An 18,607-nucleotide genomic window follows, 5' to 3' on the forward strand; every position below is an offset into this window, starting at 1 on the left:
AACCCTATGATTCTATGATTCTATGAAAAGTGGGATAGAGCTAATTCCAGCTGAGTCTTGTAGAAGCCAGCTATTCTAGCTGCAGCACTGAGATTACTGAAAACCTTTTCCTGAACAAGACTCATTCTGCAAGAAGTTAAGCCAGATGAGAAGTTAATCTTAAGAAAACTCTACAGGATGATGGAGAATGCTCATAGCACTGACTTTACTGTCACAGCTGCACATACAAAAGCATTGTAAATTTGAGGATAAAAGTTGCAAGGGCAGTAAAGCACACAAAACCCTAAACTTATGCAAGTAGAAATAATGTATTACCATAGTAGACAACTCAACTTACTTTGCTGCAACTGGTTTCTTCTGGTTTCATTTGGAGTTATCAAGACATATGGGCCAACACTAAAATGAAAGAGAACACACTTATTTTTTTCTTGTCTACAGAAAAAACAGGACTGGAAGGGGTTTCCTTCATCAGCAAGGTTAGTTTTCTGCTGTTGTGGCAAACAACTTCATATCAAACCCAGTATTTATTTTGCTTCGGCTCTTCAGGAATTTTTAGTAAATACTCTAGAAATACTTGTTATATTTGGAATTGGCTGCAAATACCAAGGATATAATTTTCAGACACTTTTAGATTAATCTTCACTTTTCTTATTTAAGTCTCACTCTAGACTGCTGACCTCAAATCTCAGCCATTTCAAATCAAATCAAACAGTTGCATGTGGTAGACAACTACTTCCATAGCTTGCTCAAGGACAGAGGAAGACCACTGTCTACTGGGAAGAGCACTGGGGCTGGCTGTCCCACCCCACTCATCGAGGGCACCACGCACCTCGTAGATTTAGGCAATCTGTCCAAAAGTTGTCCAAGGAGCGTGCAAAATCGTACTGTTTGTGACGGACCCAGGTGACTTGCTCTCAGCCCAAGCCTCAGTTTCCTTGTCAGCCTTGCATTCGTCAGGCACAGGGAAATCCTTGGGCATATTTGTCTTGCTGTCATGCCTAAGGTCCGACTCACTGAATCAGGACAAAGGCCCTGTTTTGCTAGACTTAATTCAAAATGCAGTTGCTGTCTCAAGGAGCTATCAATCTAACGTGACAGCAAAGAAGCAGGACAGGGTTCAGAGTGTATTAGAGACTCGAGGTGATCAAAAGAGTGATGAAAACATGTCAGTTCCACTTGGAGAAAACAAAGGGTTTTATCTACACGGTGTATTGTGTGGGCAGGAGTTTACACCGCTCCTGCTCAGCAGAAGCTAAACCACAGGGGGGCACGTTCACCAGAAGTGCACTAAGCAGCAGTTGGCTCCGCGTATCCGAGTAAGCTCCCATCTCTCTGCAGCATTTGGCAGGGCTTTATCTGCACGCACGGGCACAAATATTTCATCTGACTTCATCCCGGGGAAGGCCCAAGGAGAAGAACAGAAAACAAAGAATAACAAAGGGTGAAGGCTGAGCCTCTTAAAAGAAGAAAGAACCACAGGGGGTGGCCAGAGGACAAGCTAGGAAAGAGAGAGAACAGAGCTGGCTGTGGAAAAGTAATGAGAGAATAAGGCTCGGGACTAGGGCTAAAAAAGGGGAATGGAAATCATGCAAAGGGATCAAAGTGCAAAAAGCTGCCTGCTGCTGTATCACTGTAATTCAGGGTTTGGGAAGGAAAGTATTTATATCCAATTACCTCTTTCTCTTTGAAGACTTATTCTAGGTGGATGTGGATTAATTTATGAGATTAAACTAGTAAAGATAGAGCTGTGAGCTTTAATGGTGCCATTTAATATGATCCCTTCCCTTCCTGCCAGCTTAATGTGGTGCCTGTGAGACTGTTCTTCACCTCTCCACCGAATCCCAGACCCTCAAAGGCAGGAGCTAAGAGAGCAGCAACACTCCTCTGGCATTCGTGGCACAACTGCAACAGTTACTTAAAAGAAGTGTTAAAAAACCCTCTTGCTTATGGCATAATATTCCCCATCACTGATGTTTTTTCAGATTTTTCTCTATTTCACTGAGTAGTACCATTTACAATTTATCCCAAACTGCCTTTGACAAGCTGCTGTACGGTTTATCAGTTTCAAGGATTTTTTTTAGTAGTTTTCCTTGGCTGTTTCAGATCATGTTTCTCTCAAGTTCATACACAACAATTAAGTGCCTTTTACACTCCCCTCCCTTTGTCAGTTAAAAAAATGTCTCTAATTGTAAGTTGCAAGGCTACGTATTTTTCCCAAAAAAACCCATCAGTGCAACTCAGACATCCCACTGCTTCACAGCACTAGAGGGCAGAAGAGTTTTTATATCATCAGATGTACTTTGATGACTTCAGTTTTCCTTTGGTTGGGTTTTTGTTTTTTTTTAATTAGGAATCAAATCAAAAAGAAAGCAGGGACCTCTGCGTGTCTGCACATGTATGAGAAATCACGAAATCAAATCCAGCCCTAATGCTGTGAATCCTTTCCTTTATCTGCTTGTGCTTTTTGGCTGGAAGACTTTGAGTCCAGGAGGCCAGGTGCGGGCCACTCTTCTGACATCTGGCCATGGCCATTACCCAGGAGCTCAGGTCAGCACACGGAATCCAGCAAAGATCAAGCAGTTTATGAAATGGGTAGAGGTGACACTACGCCTGCCACCAGGGAAAGCTCAGCTCTGTTTTCCGAAGAGCAGCATAAGAGTCATTGCGGTTAAAAGAGTGATTACTTAAAGGCCAATTTGGTTTCCATGTTGTTGAAATAAAGGCAAAGTTAAAATAAAAGGAGGATTTCAAGTCTCCAGAAGGGGAGGGAAAAGGAGAACAGGATACCAACTTTTGGCTGTCTTTTACCTAGTGCTTATACTATATGATTTGTTTTAGTTCAAGTTTGAAAAATAAAAGTGCATTATAGAGTTTACCTAATTTTATAGTGTTCACCTTGGTCTCCAGAAAGACAGACATGTAAGAGTGCGGCTTTGGGTACTGGGATCAGGGGGAAGGAAGAGCGAGCCCATGGTAATCTTCTTGTGGGGTGGGTGAAAGGCGGGGTGTGAACCGGTCCTTGCTTCTCAAGCCTACAGCCAGAGAGGAGCCAGATGAGCTGTTGCCCAAGAGACTGCATCTGCCCTACTGGATCTAATGCTAGCATCCTTCATTTTCTTGAGATTTTTTTTTTTTGAGGGAAAGAAAGTTAATGCAAAACCCAACCACCAGCTTTCACCTTGTGTTTTAGCCAGTTTGCAGGATATTGCACGTCATTTCTTTGTTCAGACAAAACCTCTGATCCAGTAAAGCCTATAAAACCAGCTACAGCCTGTCAGTTTAATATTCCAGTCAGTTTCTGAGTTGCCACAGTAGCCATAAGTCTGGAGCAAATTATCCTACTTACCTGGGTAGCAATTAAGGAAATGTGAAGATTTGAAGCTATCAATGATGTGCAGACTTTTTGTACTTTATACCAATATATGAAGTGCTTCAAAATCCACAACCAGAAAAGATTATAAAGAATTTAACTTTTCAGGTTCCCTAATAATGACTCTTAATTGTTATATGACTTAAGTCTATCTTTGCGGTATGGTTGTTTTATAAATAAAAACACAGAAGTCACTGGAGGAGTGGGGGGGGGGGTGGGGAAGGGGAGAATATCTTACCCGGGTTATAGCTCTTCAAAATAGAGAAACGAATAGTCTTCTACCTTTATAGATCATATTAATCTTGATGAGACCTTATTTTGGTTTATTTTCTCTGCAGAAAATGGGAATGTATTGACTAATTACACAGACTTAGCAGATATTAACGAGAGTATGAAAGTTATAACCCAATAAGAGAATGTATCTGTATTGAAATAAAACCAAAAAGCAACCTCACGTGACTTTCAAACAGATAGACATCAAATACCGTAGTAGTGGGAAGATAAATATACAATATGTAACAATATATATAAATAGATAGATACAGAAACATTTCATTCAGGAGAAACATGCGGTAGAGTCATAGAAAAATCTGCAAAGACAGTTTACAGTTTGAATGATCAGCAACACAGAGAACACCATGTCTCCAATCTTAAATTCTTAAGCCCGTGTGTAACTCTGCTCATCTAACTAGCACTGCTCAAGGACACCTTTCCAATGCTTTCAGGGTACAGACCATAGAAACCTTTGTTCTGCATTCTTTTTTGTTTGTATAAAATAGTTTATTTCTAAAACTAAAGAAACACCCGAGAACTGCCATTCATCAGTGACGTTTTTTGCAGAGCTGTGCCCTTCAGTTTTTCCTCAAGCCTGCTCCAGCCATCTACCACTGGGAAGCCTTCCAAATGAAGTGTGAAATAGTTTAAAGAGTTACAAAAGTAATGGCTGTTATAAACTATTTCCAGTTCCACTGTGTTTTATACTGCGAGTGCATCGGTACATGAATGCCACAAAGCTGAAAGCTAAATATTTTGCTCTGCTGGGCAATGTGCTCTCTGTAAGAGACAGAAACCAAGGAGAGCGTAGTTGGAGAACAACACAAATAACTGAAGCCTGGGGAAAAGAACTAGGCAGGTTCTGTCTGGAGGAAGGACTTAAGGTGAAAGGACTACAGGTGAAATACTGCATTCGGTAATATGTTAAGACTGAATTTAAAAGAGATGAGGGACCAAACTGCCAAAGACAATTGTTGAATCTCCTTCAAATATATACTAAGTTGAACTTTGCATCCAGTTATCAGGAATTGTTTTAGGAGCAGTCACGTCCACGCCACCACAAAGTATTGTTTCCACCACGGCTCCCACGCCTGATGGAGCAGCCATATGCTGCTGAGCACCACAGAGGCTGCCAAATCAGAGGGCTACAAGATGCCAAATCCCAGTGAGCAGACAACTGTCCTGTAGGTATCCCCATTTCGCAGTGCACACGCAGCCAGATGCTAACAATAACCGACAGCCACAGTTCTAGACCTCAGTCGAGCAATATGCTCTGTGCCCCGGCGGTGCCACGAGCAGAGCTCTGCGAGGGTATACAAACCTTGCGTGCAGCTCTGGGGCTCTGGCTTTCCATCTTTATCAGCGGCAGGATCTTACCAGTTTACAGCTCAGAGACAAAAGTGAATTACTGGGGCTTAACATTATACACTGCCTGATTCATCCTAGCTGCGAGTGGGCTCTTAACACGAGAGGCAGAAAATAAACTGCATTAGCAGAAAATGTTTATCATCAAAAGTCTGCGTTCATGGATTTTGTCCTGTGTTTGCCACAGGCTAGGAGTGCACTTAATTACCACAGTTCAGCTGATGTCTGGAAGCTTATTAAGCCAGGGTAACTCACTTCTGTATCTGGTCCCTCTGGTTAGCTAAAGCTTTCATTAAAACGGCCAACATTTTTGCCATAGTGAGGCTGCAGGATAAAACAAGGAGTTAAATCCTGCAGAAGTGAACTTGCACAGGGAAAGAACGAGAAGGAAAAGAGCAGCAGAGAGAGGCCCAGGACAAGGTATGAGTCAGAAACAAGCAGGAAAGCAGCAGACCTGCAGTTCTGCTGTTGGCACTCAAATCTCAGTTCTCCAGTACCCACAAACTTGTAGAGAAATTCCTGAAGTTAAAATTTGGTCCAAAGAGTAAAACTAAAACTCAAAACTAAATTTCCAGGAGTTAAGACGGCGCTCAGATTCACCAGGTTAGTTTGGGCTCAGCACACGATAGCACAGTGGAAAGAAGGGCAGGTGCTTCCACCAGCACCCCACTTGGTGCAGTGAACACATCGGTGCTGGAAGACGATCTTAACCACCCTCTAAAGCTCCAAGGAAATTGTCACAGTGACGTATCAAATTAGGGACGCAAGGGATAGCTCTCAGCACAAACTCGGCCTGCAGCACAGCTTTCTCTCTTCCCTGGAAACACTAACATGCCGTTAGTCAGCAGACGCTCGTGAGCAGACTACACCAATGGGAGAGAGTTTGCTCTGGCAGTGTGGCAGATCAACATAGGACCCAAAGTCTATGAAGTCCGATGTGGCCATGTTTATGCTGTCCCCAGGTCCCAAAGCATCTCAGTTACCTCAGCACAGTGCCAGGGATGCAGCAAGCGTGCCAGAGCCAGCTGGAGCACCTGGTAGTCACTGGCCATGAGGAGCGCAGAGCATCCATACGTGGGCAGGCCAGACACTGGGCTTAGCAACACCAGCACTCATCTGAGCTACCCCCCACAGAGGTGTCCGTGTGTTGCAACTCAGACTTGCCAGCACACCCAGGGAGCTGGGCAGGTCAGACGCTGTATCACATGAAGATTAAGACTTCAGCTAGTGGCACGTTCATCTCTGCTTCCCCCACTTTCTTTTCAACAATATATTTCCTCTTCCTCCTCCTCTGCACCACAGTATTTGTTGTCCTCTTATTGCCCCTGCCCAAACACAGTATCCTCACGTATGTTCCTTATTCATCATCTCACCACAGCTCCTCATCAAGTTGTGCACCAAGGGAACATGTCAGGGCTTGTGCAAATCAATCTCTTCTTTGAAAGCCACCTAATACAGGAGTTAGAAGGACTTCCTTCCCCACACACACATGATGAGGAACACAGAAACCCCCATCACCCAGACTCACAGAAATCTAACTTCATAGGTATCCTCTTACATAGACCCTGCCACCAACCACTTGTCTGAACACAAGGCTAGCTACTGACCACGGCAAAGGTGGGCATGTCCGAATCGCCCCACTGGGCTGTAAAGATCAGTACACCAGCCTGAAAGACAGAGAGTTGTGAGATTTCTCCTGCGCAGCAAATGCAGAGCTCAACTCTAAACAGATTGTCCATAATTACCCTTCTAGCACTCCCACCAGTGGCAGGGCAGTGGGCGACACAAGCATTTTGCTACGCACCTGCCTCCAGTTTCATAGACTAATTTGGTGTTTTTAAAAAGAAATTTCGGACCGTGAAAGAAAATAAAATTTTCAGAAGAACTGCTAAGTATACTCTACTAGCAAAAGATCGAGAGGTCTTTCAACACTATAGATATATTTTATTTTTTTAAAATTCAGAATGAAGATTGGAAAAGGAAGGAAAGAAAGCCCTGATGGATTTGGCTCCGGCAGTCAAAGAATACAATTTCATGAGTCAAGCACTCTAGTAACTCTGCTCTCCTTTCACAGAAAATGATGAGGGACTGTTACCAGCTGTGCAACAATATATCTTCACTTTTTATTATTTTGAATTTGATTTTTTTTTAATGGATTTTACCAGAACCAATATTATTCTTTCCAGCTTTAAGGGCACCAAGGACAGACTGCTGAATGGGGGCAGCATTTTCTTTTTCAGGCAGTAGTTATAGTTCAGCCTTTAATTTCCCCACTTTCCTCAATCCTTTCTTCTGCACAGACTTTTGTTTCCGAATAGACATGAACGGGGCAATTTGGGAATTCACTTTCTACAAGTTAATTTCATGGCACTTAGCAGACAAAGTGAAGTAACTTAAATGCAGGCTTATTATTATAAGCAGCTTCAAGCACTTGTCATCCTGGTGATTTTTTCTCCACAGCCCGAAACCACATCTATATCGAACTGGAGAGGGATGTACAAAGTTTCATTTCAATTTTGCATTTGAACAAGTATTTTTCTTAACTTAATTAGGATCATTTCTCAGCCTTGACATATCATATAAGGGCTTTTCCAAAGCAAGAGAAAAAATACCCTCTAAGACCAGTTGCCCACCTTGTACTTTTTAATAGTCAAGTTTGAATATCGACTACTGGATGAGACTCCAACATGCCACATCCCACACATATTTCATGTGTCCAGTCTACCTGAAAAGTCACCTCATCCCACCCTAAGGTGCTGCTAAGGTGTTTTCCCACTCCCAATGGCTCTGAAGCACAGCCCAAAGACTGAGAGTTTGCGTGGAAACAACCCACACACATCCTTAGAGGCTTCAACAGAGATTCCGACTCCCACTTTGCTGGCAGCAAAACCATATCCTGGCTGTTTCCAGAAAACAGCAAGCAGCACACAAGTTGGAATAGAGCCACTTCTTGGCACAGAGGTATCCTACTTGGGCTCCTCATGTTCCCTCTGCTATGCATATTCCAGAAAACCTTCTAGATTAATGCTAATCTGTGCATTTTTTCTTCTACTGACAGCCTATGGCTTTACCTCTCAAACCACTCTGTTCAACCCTTGGTTATCCCAGAGCCGGAAAACCTGGGCTATTCTGAGGGTATCCTAGTATTTTAGTTTTAAGGATCACCTTCAAAAGGCTTGAAGGGCAAAAGGCTGAGTCAGCTTTATCATTGCTGAAATGTATCTTAATCCAAGACCTTTCTTGCAAGGTAACTTGAAGTAACAGAACAAAGATATAACAATGAATGTAACAGTTAATGCTGATTTTAAGAATAAAAACCTCCCCTTGTCTGCTTCAGCATTTCAACATTTCAGATACCTTCTACCACTTTAATCGGGGTTAGTTAAGGAAATCACAGTTTAAACGGCTTCATCTCCTTCAAACTGATGGCTAGCATCCCCCTCCTCCAGCGAAGGGAGAAAACCTCAGTTTTGTTCACTTCTTTTTTTGACTATTTATTCCCCACTTATATTACATGGTTTGTTTGAACCTGCCTTTCCCTCATTGCTCCTTCTCATTAACTACACACTACGGCAGACTTTAACGTGTACACTCCAGGTTTAAAAAACAATTCTTTGTTACAACTTTGTGAAGACAGAGAATCTTTCATATCACGTAGCAAAAAATATTAAGCGCAAAGTCCTTGCAGTAGATGCACAACAGCTTTCTCTCTGCAAATAAAGATGAAAAAGGGAACAGAGCTTTAAATTATTGTTCCCCAAAAGCTTACCGAGTTTTAAGGGGGATCCCACCTCTGGTCAGAATCAGTGTGGATATATTTGCTCTAGCCTTAAATTCTGCACGGGGCTCAGGTCAACCAACTCATTAAATATTTACCTAACCTATACCAGGGGGTTTGTATCCCAGACTAAATCCGGGCAAAGACGATACCAATGGGAAAACTCCCACTATTCTCCCCTCAAAAAAAAAAAAAAAGGCAAAAAAATGCACATAGCACAAATACGTAAGCCAACTAGGGCTGCTCTCACCGTACTGTGTATATATGCCAGTGTGAGGGCAGGCAAGACAGAGGGTTTTTCACATTTGGAAACGGCAGAAAATAAACATAGACTGTAACTCAGGAATGGTTGTTTGCTCTCCTGAAAGTCTGTCATTAAAGTGCTGTCAGGTTACAAAGCTACCCAGCTCTCAATAGTCCCAGTATCATTACTACCTAGTAGGCAAGTGTTCATGGGTTACAATGGAAAGCTGCTGATTGCTGCTTGTGACAGCAGCCTGCCACCGCTTTCACAGCGTGGCTCCACCTTCTTCATCCAGAAAGAAGGGAAAGGAAACTGAAACAGCGTTCCGTTTCCCTCAGCTGCACTTTGAAAAGCAGGGGCGGGGCAGAGGGGGGGAAAAGGCAAGCTAAGAAACCCCAGCATACAATAATAATAGCATTACATGCATGGTTACTAACAGCTCCAGAAAAGCACATCTGGGGAAGCAGACTGTAAACAATTTGCTTTGGTCAGATAAGCATGTATGTATTAAACACATGCACATAAAATACACACACACTACTGTCAGTTTCTATTCTGTACAAGAATACAAGCTATCTAATTGCCACTGGAAAACCAGAGGTGGACCGAGCATAGATCTCAAGAAAGCCTAAAATGAAACTGAGTGCTGAAGCTTTGGCTTTACTTTTGTCAGCATGAAGTTGTTGGAAGCCGTTCTGTGTCCTGGACTGCATTCAGATCAGTGCTGGAATATAGCCATCTCTGCCTACATCCATCTCTTAAGCCACTGGAAGAATTTTTACTTTCCAAGATGAAATATTAGGAGACAGAAGACAGGGAGCTAGAACTAGATCTGAAATTTCACTTTGAAAACCGATGGCAAGAAAACGATGCTACGTACGGCAATATCAAACGCACAGAACCGGCCGCTGCTATTGCTCGAGGTGTAAGCCGTGTCACCACAAAGCCTCCCAGAACAACTTGGGTCCCATGGAGGAAGAGTCGTTCATAGGTAGGCTGGATGGGGCTTTTGGCAACCTGGTCTAGTGGGAGGTGTCCCTGCCCATGGCAGGGGGGTTGGAACTAGAGGATCTTTAAAGTTCCTTCTAACCTGACCCATTCTATGATTCTATGATTCTGTGATTCAGGCTGACCTCAGGTGGCTCTGAGAGGACGAGGACAAGCTGCTTGTGTGCCCAATCCCATTCACAAGCTCTGTATAAAGTATTTCTGCCTTTGAAAGTGCACACCTTGCGTAAGGTGGAGAACAGGCACCCGATACACGCAACACCATCTCAGCCAGGCTCCTTGCTACTTACTACTGCTCTTGCTGTTGTTGGTAGACTGATGCTTGGCCACTTTGCTCCTCTTCAGATGTTGTCAGCTTCTGAGGGTTTTCAGCCTCCTCTCTTTTATTGTTGCCATCCCAGAGGTAACCCTGAGATGAAAATGGGGTACCGGATGCAGCAGTCGTCCTGTACCTGCTGCCTTCCCTCCATCCTCCGACGCCAGACATTGCTTTGGGAGTACCTTGCCTTGTCAGAAAGGAGTATTGCGGCTAGGGAAAGAGTTCTTATCTGGTTTCATTTTCAATTTAATTGGTTTCAATTCTCTGTAAGACCCACCCCTGACTGGACTCTCAGCTGTAAGACATGCAAATGCACACACTGCTTTCTGAGTCATCCTCCAGCTGAAGCTGAGTTTGATCATCTCAACCCCAACACCCCATCAGACTGGAGTCACGGGGGTGACAGGAAACCTGATCTGTACTAATAAAACAGTCAACAATACTTCGTGCAGTCTCGGAATAGACTGCTTCAGCATAATCACACTGGGGTCTGGCTGAAAGACCTCGAGGTCTGGCAATTTTTTACCCCAGCACTTCACATTTGCTGATGAGAGAGGGGAATAACTCTAGGGGGTTTCCTAGTTTCTATTTTGCAGGAGTGTACAAAGAAAGATGAAAGCGAAACTAAAAACTAACCCTCGGTAAATCCTAAAGCAATGGTCCTGCACAACTCCAGTTCTGCCTCTCAATTCTGCACAATCAGAAAACTTTTTTACTTTGACTTTCCTAATTCTACCTGATGAACAGAGGACAAATACATGATCCTCTGTGAAAATGCAGATCCCTTCAGTGAACACATCTGAGCAGTGGTAGTGTATCTATGGGATTTGGTACTGCGGCATCTGCCGGGCTGGGGAAAACCAGCAACATTCTTAATACCACTAGTTAAATAAACGTTTGGCAGCTCCTAAGCCAAGAAAAAAAGAACTAGTAATGCTACTCAAGCTTTATGCAGCAGAGCTAGGGAAATTCAGCTGTACACCTGCAGACCCTGTGACTTTTTGTCCTCAGCTGCTCTACCAGCTGCACTAAAACCATACTGCTGAAGGGATGCTTTTGTGGCCAGGTTTCCTGACTGTCCAGATTCTCTAGGTCTTACAGCACACCCCACACACGCTGGGAAAGTGGCAAGATGAAATGCCACATGGAGACCCACAGACTGCCTGGGATTTGTGATGCTCCTCGAGGTACTCTATGGTACCCTGTCACCAGCAGCACACCTCCCAGATCTGCCACATCCAGCAGCACGTATCTCCTAGAGCTGCCCAGTGAAGGCAGCATCAATGGTCTTTCCCTCCCACTGTCCCTCCTAACATGCTCTGCAGTAGGGATGATCTTTGTTTGTACACAGACTCTGGAGTGCAATGGCTGTATGTTGCAAAGGGAGGAGCTGGTGGATCGTCCCTTGCACCCTTCCCAGAACTGTCTTGCTTCTGGGCAGTGATGGGACTAGCCTGGTCTATGAACACAGAGGAACACTGTAGGAGAGTCCAGTATGGGCACTTCTTGGAGACAGATAGCAGAAGCCACTCAGAAACCCTCCCCTACCTTCTGCCAAGCCCTGATCTCTCTAATCCCAATCTCTTTTGAGATAATGATGCGGCATGCATTGAGACATATGCAGAAGCCGTTCCAGGTTGGCAGTAGTTTGTCTTTTTGGTTTCTTAGGGGAAGAACTGGTCTCTGGAGACTTTTCTTAAGCATCTGGTTCGGGGTGGGGGGAGGGTTGTGGCAGGGGAGGGGGTGGATGCTAGTTGCCTTTTAGCTGCCTGGGGCATTAATCAAAGTGCTTGCTCACACAGCCCCTGTCTCGGTTGGGAAACTGCCCAAGAGGCCAGAGCAGAAAATAAACATAGACTACAGCCCTCTTTGCGCCGTGTTGTTTAAAGCTGTATGTTGTGGGCAAAGCAATACATCTAGTCTGTAAGACACTGCTGGGCCATAGCTCCAAGGCAACCCTTGATATTGCCGATAGCCAACATAGGCAGGTTTCTTGTTTAAGGCTGTTTCAGGTTGGTCTGGGAGAAAGTGTCTCCTCTGCCAGATGTCTTCAGGAATTGCTAAAAGAGCAAAGGGCCTCACAGCCTTGAAGCAGTTGTGTGGGCTTGTTCTTTACCTCTGGACTCTGCAGAGAACACAGACATTTTGTCCTGGATAGTGGGTTCTTACCAGACGTCAAATGCACGGCACTTGACAATCTGAGACATCCCTTAAGTTGTCCAAGAAGGTGTTCAGGTAGGCCAGAAGGCTCGAGGCTTGCTGTCCTGCTTCATGTGAGCTGCCAGGCACAGCTAAAGGCTTCCTGGGGAAGATCTCTTAACCCATGTTCCCCCTCCGCTTCACAAATATATATATTTTATGTACAAAGGGCTGGCAAATGAACATAAGCATCAAGCTTAGTCCCTTACATAGGACTGCAGGGTAAGTACATGAGGTGTAGAGAGACTAGAGGCAGCACAAAATGATAGCAAAGCCATATCTGAGGACTGCAAAGATTTATGGGATAACTGCTGTGCCTACAGGCACCCTCTTTGGTAAAAATCCAGCTTCGACATCTGGATTCTTCTTAACTCGTGCAGATTGATGTCTTAATAACCCAAATTTAATTACAAAGATTTATTATAATTAATGTGGCCAATGCTGCTGTATCTTCAATCCCACATTGTCATGTAAAATTCAGATCTAATATCTGTTTCCTGTTGAAATTTAGAAAGTTTTGGCTGCAAATAGCAACTGTATAATCTAAGTAGTTTACATATGTACTGCTCAAAAAAGAGGGATGTAAAATGAACTCAAGCACTAGAAGCTCAATCGCTTACATTGCTTTAATGATAGTTTGTTTCTTAGCTCTATTTTGGACAATCTAAACTAACTCTCTCCAGGACAACAACATCCAGGGCTGGCTCTGAGGATGGTTCATGCCAGACGTGACCTCCAGGAAGTCAGAATGGATATGACTGCACCAGGTTTAGTTTCATCTATCCTAAACAGCTCTCCAACAGTGTCCCAGAAATCTCTGCATCTCACAGACATCCAATGGACCTCTGTGTCATATTCCACAGTACGTCATTCATCAGCCCTTCAGTCTCATGCTACTAAAACACAACTTTGATGGGCTGCAACCCATTCCTCATATTGCTTCAGACACATTGACCTGAAATATCCCCCAAAATATCTGGGGACAAAGGCTCAGTCTCCGGCCCTATTTTTTTAGCACTGCAAATGCTAAATAGATGCTAGAGGGTCTGTGCTTCCTAAGTATCAGAATGCAAATGTATTCAGCCTCCTGAAACATGCACACCCTCATCAAATCTCAACCTTTCCCAAATCCTCCATAAGAATTTTAACTCAGAAGTTATATTTTTCTAGGCCCACCAAATATTGGCTGCCTATTCTATCCAACAGTTTATGTTTATTGTTGTTTTACATCCATGACTGGGTCTGATGCTGTGGTGCATTGACCCTTGCTAGCAGGCAGGCACCCACACACCTGGTGGCTCCCTCCTTCCCCGCCAGTGGAACAGGGGAGAAAACAAGAAAAGGAGTGAGAAAATTCATCTGTCAAAATAAAGCATTTTTGCCTGTAAAGCTCTATTGCCTCCAGCTATTAACAATCTTTTTTTTTTTTTCTATTTTGTGGGAGATAGATAGAAAGATAGAAAATGATCTTTTGCTTTGAGAAAATCCTTCAGTGGATATGTGAAATATTAAGAATCACCGTATTCCCTCCCTCACCTGTGTTTTTCATGAAATTACAATAATAGAATAACATCTGTAGAGGAACATTCTGTATTGAACGTTCATTTCCAACTCAGCAGCACCATGAACTATATCAAAAATGACAGATATCAGCGATCCTTTCTCACTATAAAGGATACTCAGAATCCTGGTCAGCCACCTCATCCTTTGTTTGGGAATGTCAGATGGGATAAAACTCTTTTCTACGAAAGAAATAGTATTTAAAAAAAAAAAAAAAGTATTTAAAACAATGTAATGTCCCCTTTCCTTCCCTGAAAACACCTGTTCATTCTTCATTCTTGCACTGTTGGTTTATGGATTTCAAGGTTCTGCATTTTTAAGTTTTTTCCACAACCAGGGAAACTTTTCATTAAAAGCTGAGATTTTCTAGAAGCCTAAAGCCGGATGAAAAGCATCAAACTGCAGGAGACTTTTGAGAAAGACAGCCAGGACAGGCTAGCTTTCCTACAGCCCACTCTCTCTTTTTCCCAGGAGCCAGCAAATGGTATCGGAAGGCCTTGATGGCTGGAGAACTGCTTTTTCCTTTGTCGTCAGCTAAAATACTTAGTCCTACAGCTAAGTATGATGCTTAATGGCTCGCATGCTTAGTTTTTTCCCCTGGATATTTAGGCTAAGTAGGTAAGGCACACAGGTGAATACGCTACAGAGCATGTAGCGTGTAACTGATCATTGGAAACACCTCCCTGTATTTTAGGGCAATGTCAAGGGATGGCAAATATACCTAGAAGCATATCTATAATCAGCACTGCATATAGTGTTTTTATACCATGATGGCAAATTAAAGATTGAATTTTTAAAGATGCATTTTACTTTACCCAGGTTTTTCTGGCTGAGTACCCTAGCTTGCTGTACAGTTAGTTGTGAACAGAAAACCTTAAACTGGACGACAACAAGTAATGTTCATCTTGACTTTTAAAATACTTAACCTGAAACACGCTTATGGCAAGCAAAATATCCGAGTTCACTGTAGACCAAACCCACAGAATGTTAATATGAGTGAATGCTGTAGTATCACTTTTTAGTTTTGTGCAGTTCACAGAAAATGTTTTGTTAGGAGCAAGATTGCTCTGCTGTGCGGACAGTGCGTTCCACAGGGCTGATAGCACTAATCGTTACAGCTCAGGATGTAACTCTCTGGACAAGAGAAATTTCTCTCAGGACAAGAGAAATTTCTCTGCTCCCTGGAGAGGTAGCCCCAGGAGGAGGGTGAAATGTCAACATTTCACCAAGATTTATTCTTGTTTAGATTTAGGACTGGAATTTGTCAGGCTCAGCAGAAAGAATGCCATTAGCTTTGACAAGTGCGTGTGTGTGTCTGTGTTGGGTAATCTATTTAGGAGATGTAAAATGCTGCACACACTTCCCATTTTATTGCAAAAAGCTGAAATTGATGGTACCTGTCAAAAACTATCATCTTCCACTCTCTAAAAGAAAATTGACCCTTGCATTCTTTGTATCCTTCAGCATTAGAGCAGGTCCACCTCTCCTTTAGCTAATACTACTTCAGTAAAAGGAAGTGGAGATTGAAAATGTAATTGACCTGATGTCCAGAACTTGCTATATTGAGGTCCTGAAGTAGTGCCTGAAAATTATTGCTACATTTTAGGAGTATTCTTATGCCTGAAGAGTGCTATGCATATCTATATTGCTATATAAATAATACTAAATAATAAAGCAGGCCTATTTTAAAGGTCTGGTGTTATAAAAACAATCAGGACTACAAAAGAATGTTTTATACCATTAAAAATGCCTGCAACAAATCTATTGGAAATGGCAAAATTAACTGGTAAACTACACAAATGCTATCAGAAACAAAGAACTCTTACAGCTATTGCTCCAGCATTGTGACCAGAAGGAAAAAGTCCTTGAGAAGTCTGACAGTATTAAAATAGTATTTGCAAAATTCCTGAATATATCTTATTCTTAACAGTTTTTAAAGCAGAGGAGATTGACTTGCACATAAATTATTTCAACACTCTTATTCACAAGAGATATGTGAGCCTTTTGCTGTATGTACCATCTTCTCCAAGGAAGAATTGTACTCTTGTAATTCCTGAAGGCCATGATTAGTTCCAGCTTAGGATTTTGTATAATATACTGCCCTGTGGTACCTAGTCAACCAAAGGTGTCATACAGACAATTATTATAGTATCTAGAAAGAACATTACATTCTTTATTGTTTAATGTTTCAGAATATGTTACTTAAAGAAATCAGTAGAAGTCCACAGCTCATGCCTCTTTTTGCTTGTATAGTATATTGTGATAATTACAGAAACATACAAATGCTTTCAGGAGCGATGAACTCTTCCAACCTCTAATCCTGGTGCAGTGGCTGGGAAGATTTATTCTTTATTCATTTGTATGCACATGACAATTCAGCAAGGCTCAAGTACTGACTCTACCAATTTTATACGATACGCCTTATGATTTCCTTGATAACTCTCAATTATACTCTCTTCTCTGCCTGACCTCAGAAACTTTAATCTTTGGCATGCAACTTTAGTCTCTGCCATTCTAATGTCACTGGTCAGGTGCTACACTTACAGGTACTTTGGAAATTCTCAGTGGTAAAGAGTAAACCCAAAAGCCTCCCCCCTCCTCGCTACCAATTTCACAAGCTTTAATCTGGTGTCTGTTTCTAGATTCTCCTTCATTCTTGACAGAGACTCTTCCCAGCATTGATCCTGACTGCAACATGGGATACTGTAGCACAGACTGTTTAGGAAAGTCATTTACAGGAAAAGTAGGCAGACAATTAACTTAAATGGCACAACAAATATGGACAATATTGCTACACATTAATAGTGACAATATGCTGGAACATACCAGTGTTTAGGATTAAATTAAAATAGTAATGGACAGATTGTCTCTACCAGCACCATCCTGTGCATAGCGTAGCACACAGCTGTGCCATGCTGAGAGGAGCTTGGGGAGGGAACCGCAACCAAAGACCCAGCTGCTTTCACTCCTCCCCTCCTTGCTTCCAAGGGAAACAACCTACGGTCTTTCACTCTGAGAAAACGATGGATTTTCCTTGTGTGGATTATCTGGTTTGCTCTACTTAATCCAGAAAGTAGGTGTATTAGCATAGCTGGTGAGATGAAGAAGACATTCAGAGCACTGCTTTCCATCTCAGAGCTTGCCTAGATGTATTTGAATGGACCACAAGATGACCCAGTGTCTTTAAAGGCCAAATTTTGCTACCCTTGCAATGACATGTTTCCTGAGTGCATTGATGGTAACTTCCTTGCAAAGGTCATCAAGGAGCTGACAAGGAGAGGTGCTCTTCTGGATCTTATACTTACAAATGGGAAGAACTTGGCTGCGGTGACCATCAGAGAGTAGAATTAGGGCAAAATGGCAGAATCACAACCTTGGACTTAATGAGAGCAGACTTTGATGTGTCTCAGGGATCAGCCTGGAAGGATCCCATGCGATATAGTACTGAAAAGGAGTTCAGAAGAGTCATTTGATTTCCAGGGTACCCTACCTAAAGGCTTAAGAACAGTCCATCCCGACAGCAGGAAATCCAACAAGAGTGGCAGGAAGCCTGCGTGGATGAACATGCTGCTCTTGGCTAAACTCAAATATAAAAAGGAAGTGTACAAGAGGCGGGAGCAGGAGCAGGTGACCTGGGAAGAATATAGAGGCACTATCGGAACATACAAGAAGGAGGATCTGGGGAAATACAGGTTGTTCAGCCTCACCTTGATACCAGGGAAGGCGGTGAAGCAAATAATTCCTGGTGGACAAGTTGGCCAAAAGCCAGTAAAACATTTGGGATTCCTCACTCTCCTGTATTTCACATGGATTTTATGTTGTAACAGCTAGGTAAATTTTGTAAATTATGGTTATTTACCTGGATATTAAGATAAATTATAAACTACTTTGGGTTTTGGTGGTCCAGAATTGCAAAGCGCTATTAAAATTCATCATTGTTAATGTTCTGCTGATTTTTGTCCACTGAATCTTTCAAGTTTTTCAAAACAATGCAACTATTCTTGTTTAGAGCCACCCATGTGTATTTCCTACATTTGTCTGGACAAACACATATGGTGGCTAAAATGAGTAACTCTCATTCACTTTACTGTCCCATTGCACTCAAAAATGCTACATTTATGAGTAATATCACAGTAAATATCGCAGAAGCTGGAAAAAACAGATACTATTTTCTGCAGTCTTTCACTTCATTGATTCGCCTCTTATTTTCTCCTGGTCTTATTTGTTTGGCTTCTTTTTATTTCCTGCCATTTCAGTTTTCTCCCCAAAACAAATATGATGTCTTTTTCTCTTATGGCTGATTATCTTTTAAGAAATAGCATTATGTCACCAGAAGAGACCTAAATTTTTTTAAACAAGTTGCAATAAAATGTAGAAGAGGAAAATCAAGGAAAGAAAAATACTTCCAATTTATTATTTTTTAAACTGAGTTTGCTAATCAAAAGAGTAGTAAGTGGCAAGCTATTCTGCATTACTTGTATGCAAATCAGT

At 42.4% G+C, this 18,607-nt stretch overlaps 1 protein-coding gene across 1 annotated transcript in view; it reads right to left on the reverse strand.

Annotated features, from left to right (window-relative positions):
• EPSTI1 (epithelial stromal interaction 1) overlaps window positions 1-10,588 on the reverse strand; it is a 50,797-nt gene extending 40,209 nt beyond the window's left edge. Inside the window, exons 1-2 of the mRNA XM_074565033.1 lie at window positions 10,329-10,588; window positions 338-396 (exon numbers count right to left, since the gene is read on the reverse strand). Coding sequence (XP_074421134.1) covers window positions 338-396; window positions 10,329-10,525 — 256 coding nt within the window. The 5' untranslated portion in view covers window positions 10,526-10,588. The remainder of the gene's footprint in view (window positions 1-337; window positions 397-10,328) is intronic.
• Window positions 10,589-18,607: the final 8,019 nt, after the last annotated feature.

This window comes from Larus michahellis, chromosome 1 (assembly GCF_964199755.1).
Source record: "Larus michahellis chromosome 1, bLarMic1.1, whole genome shotgun sequence".
NCBI lineage: Eukaryota > Metazoa > Chordata > Aves > Charadriiformes > Laridae > Larus > Larus michahellis.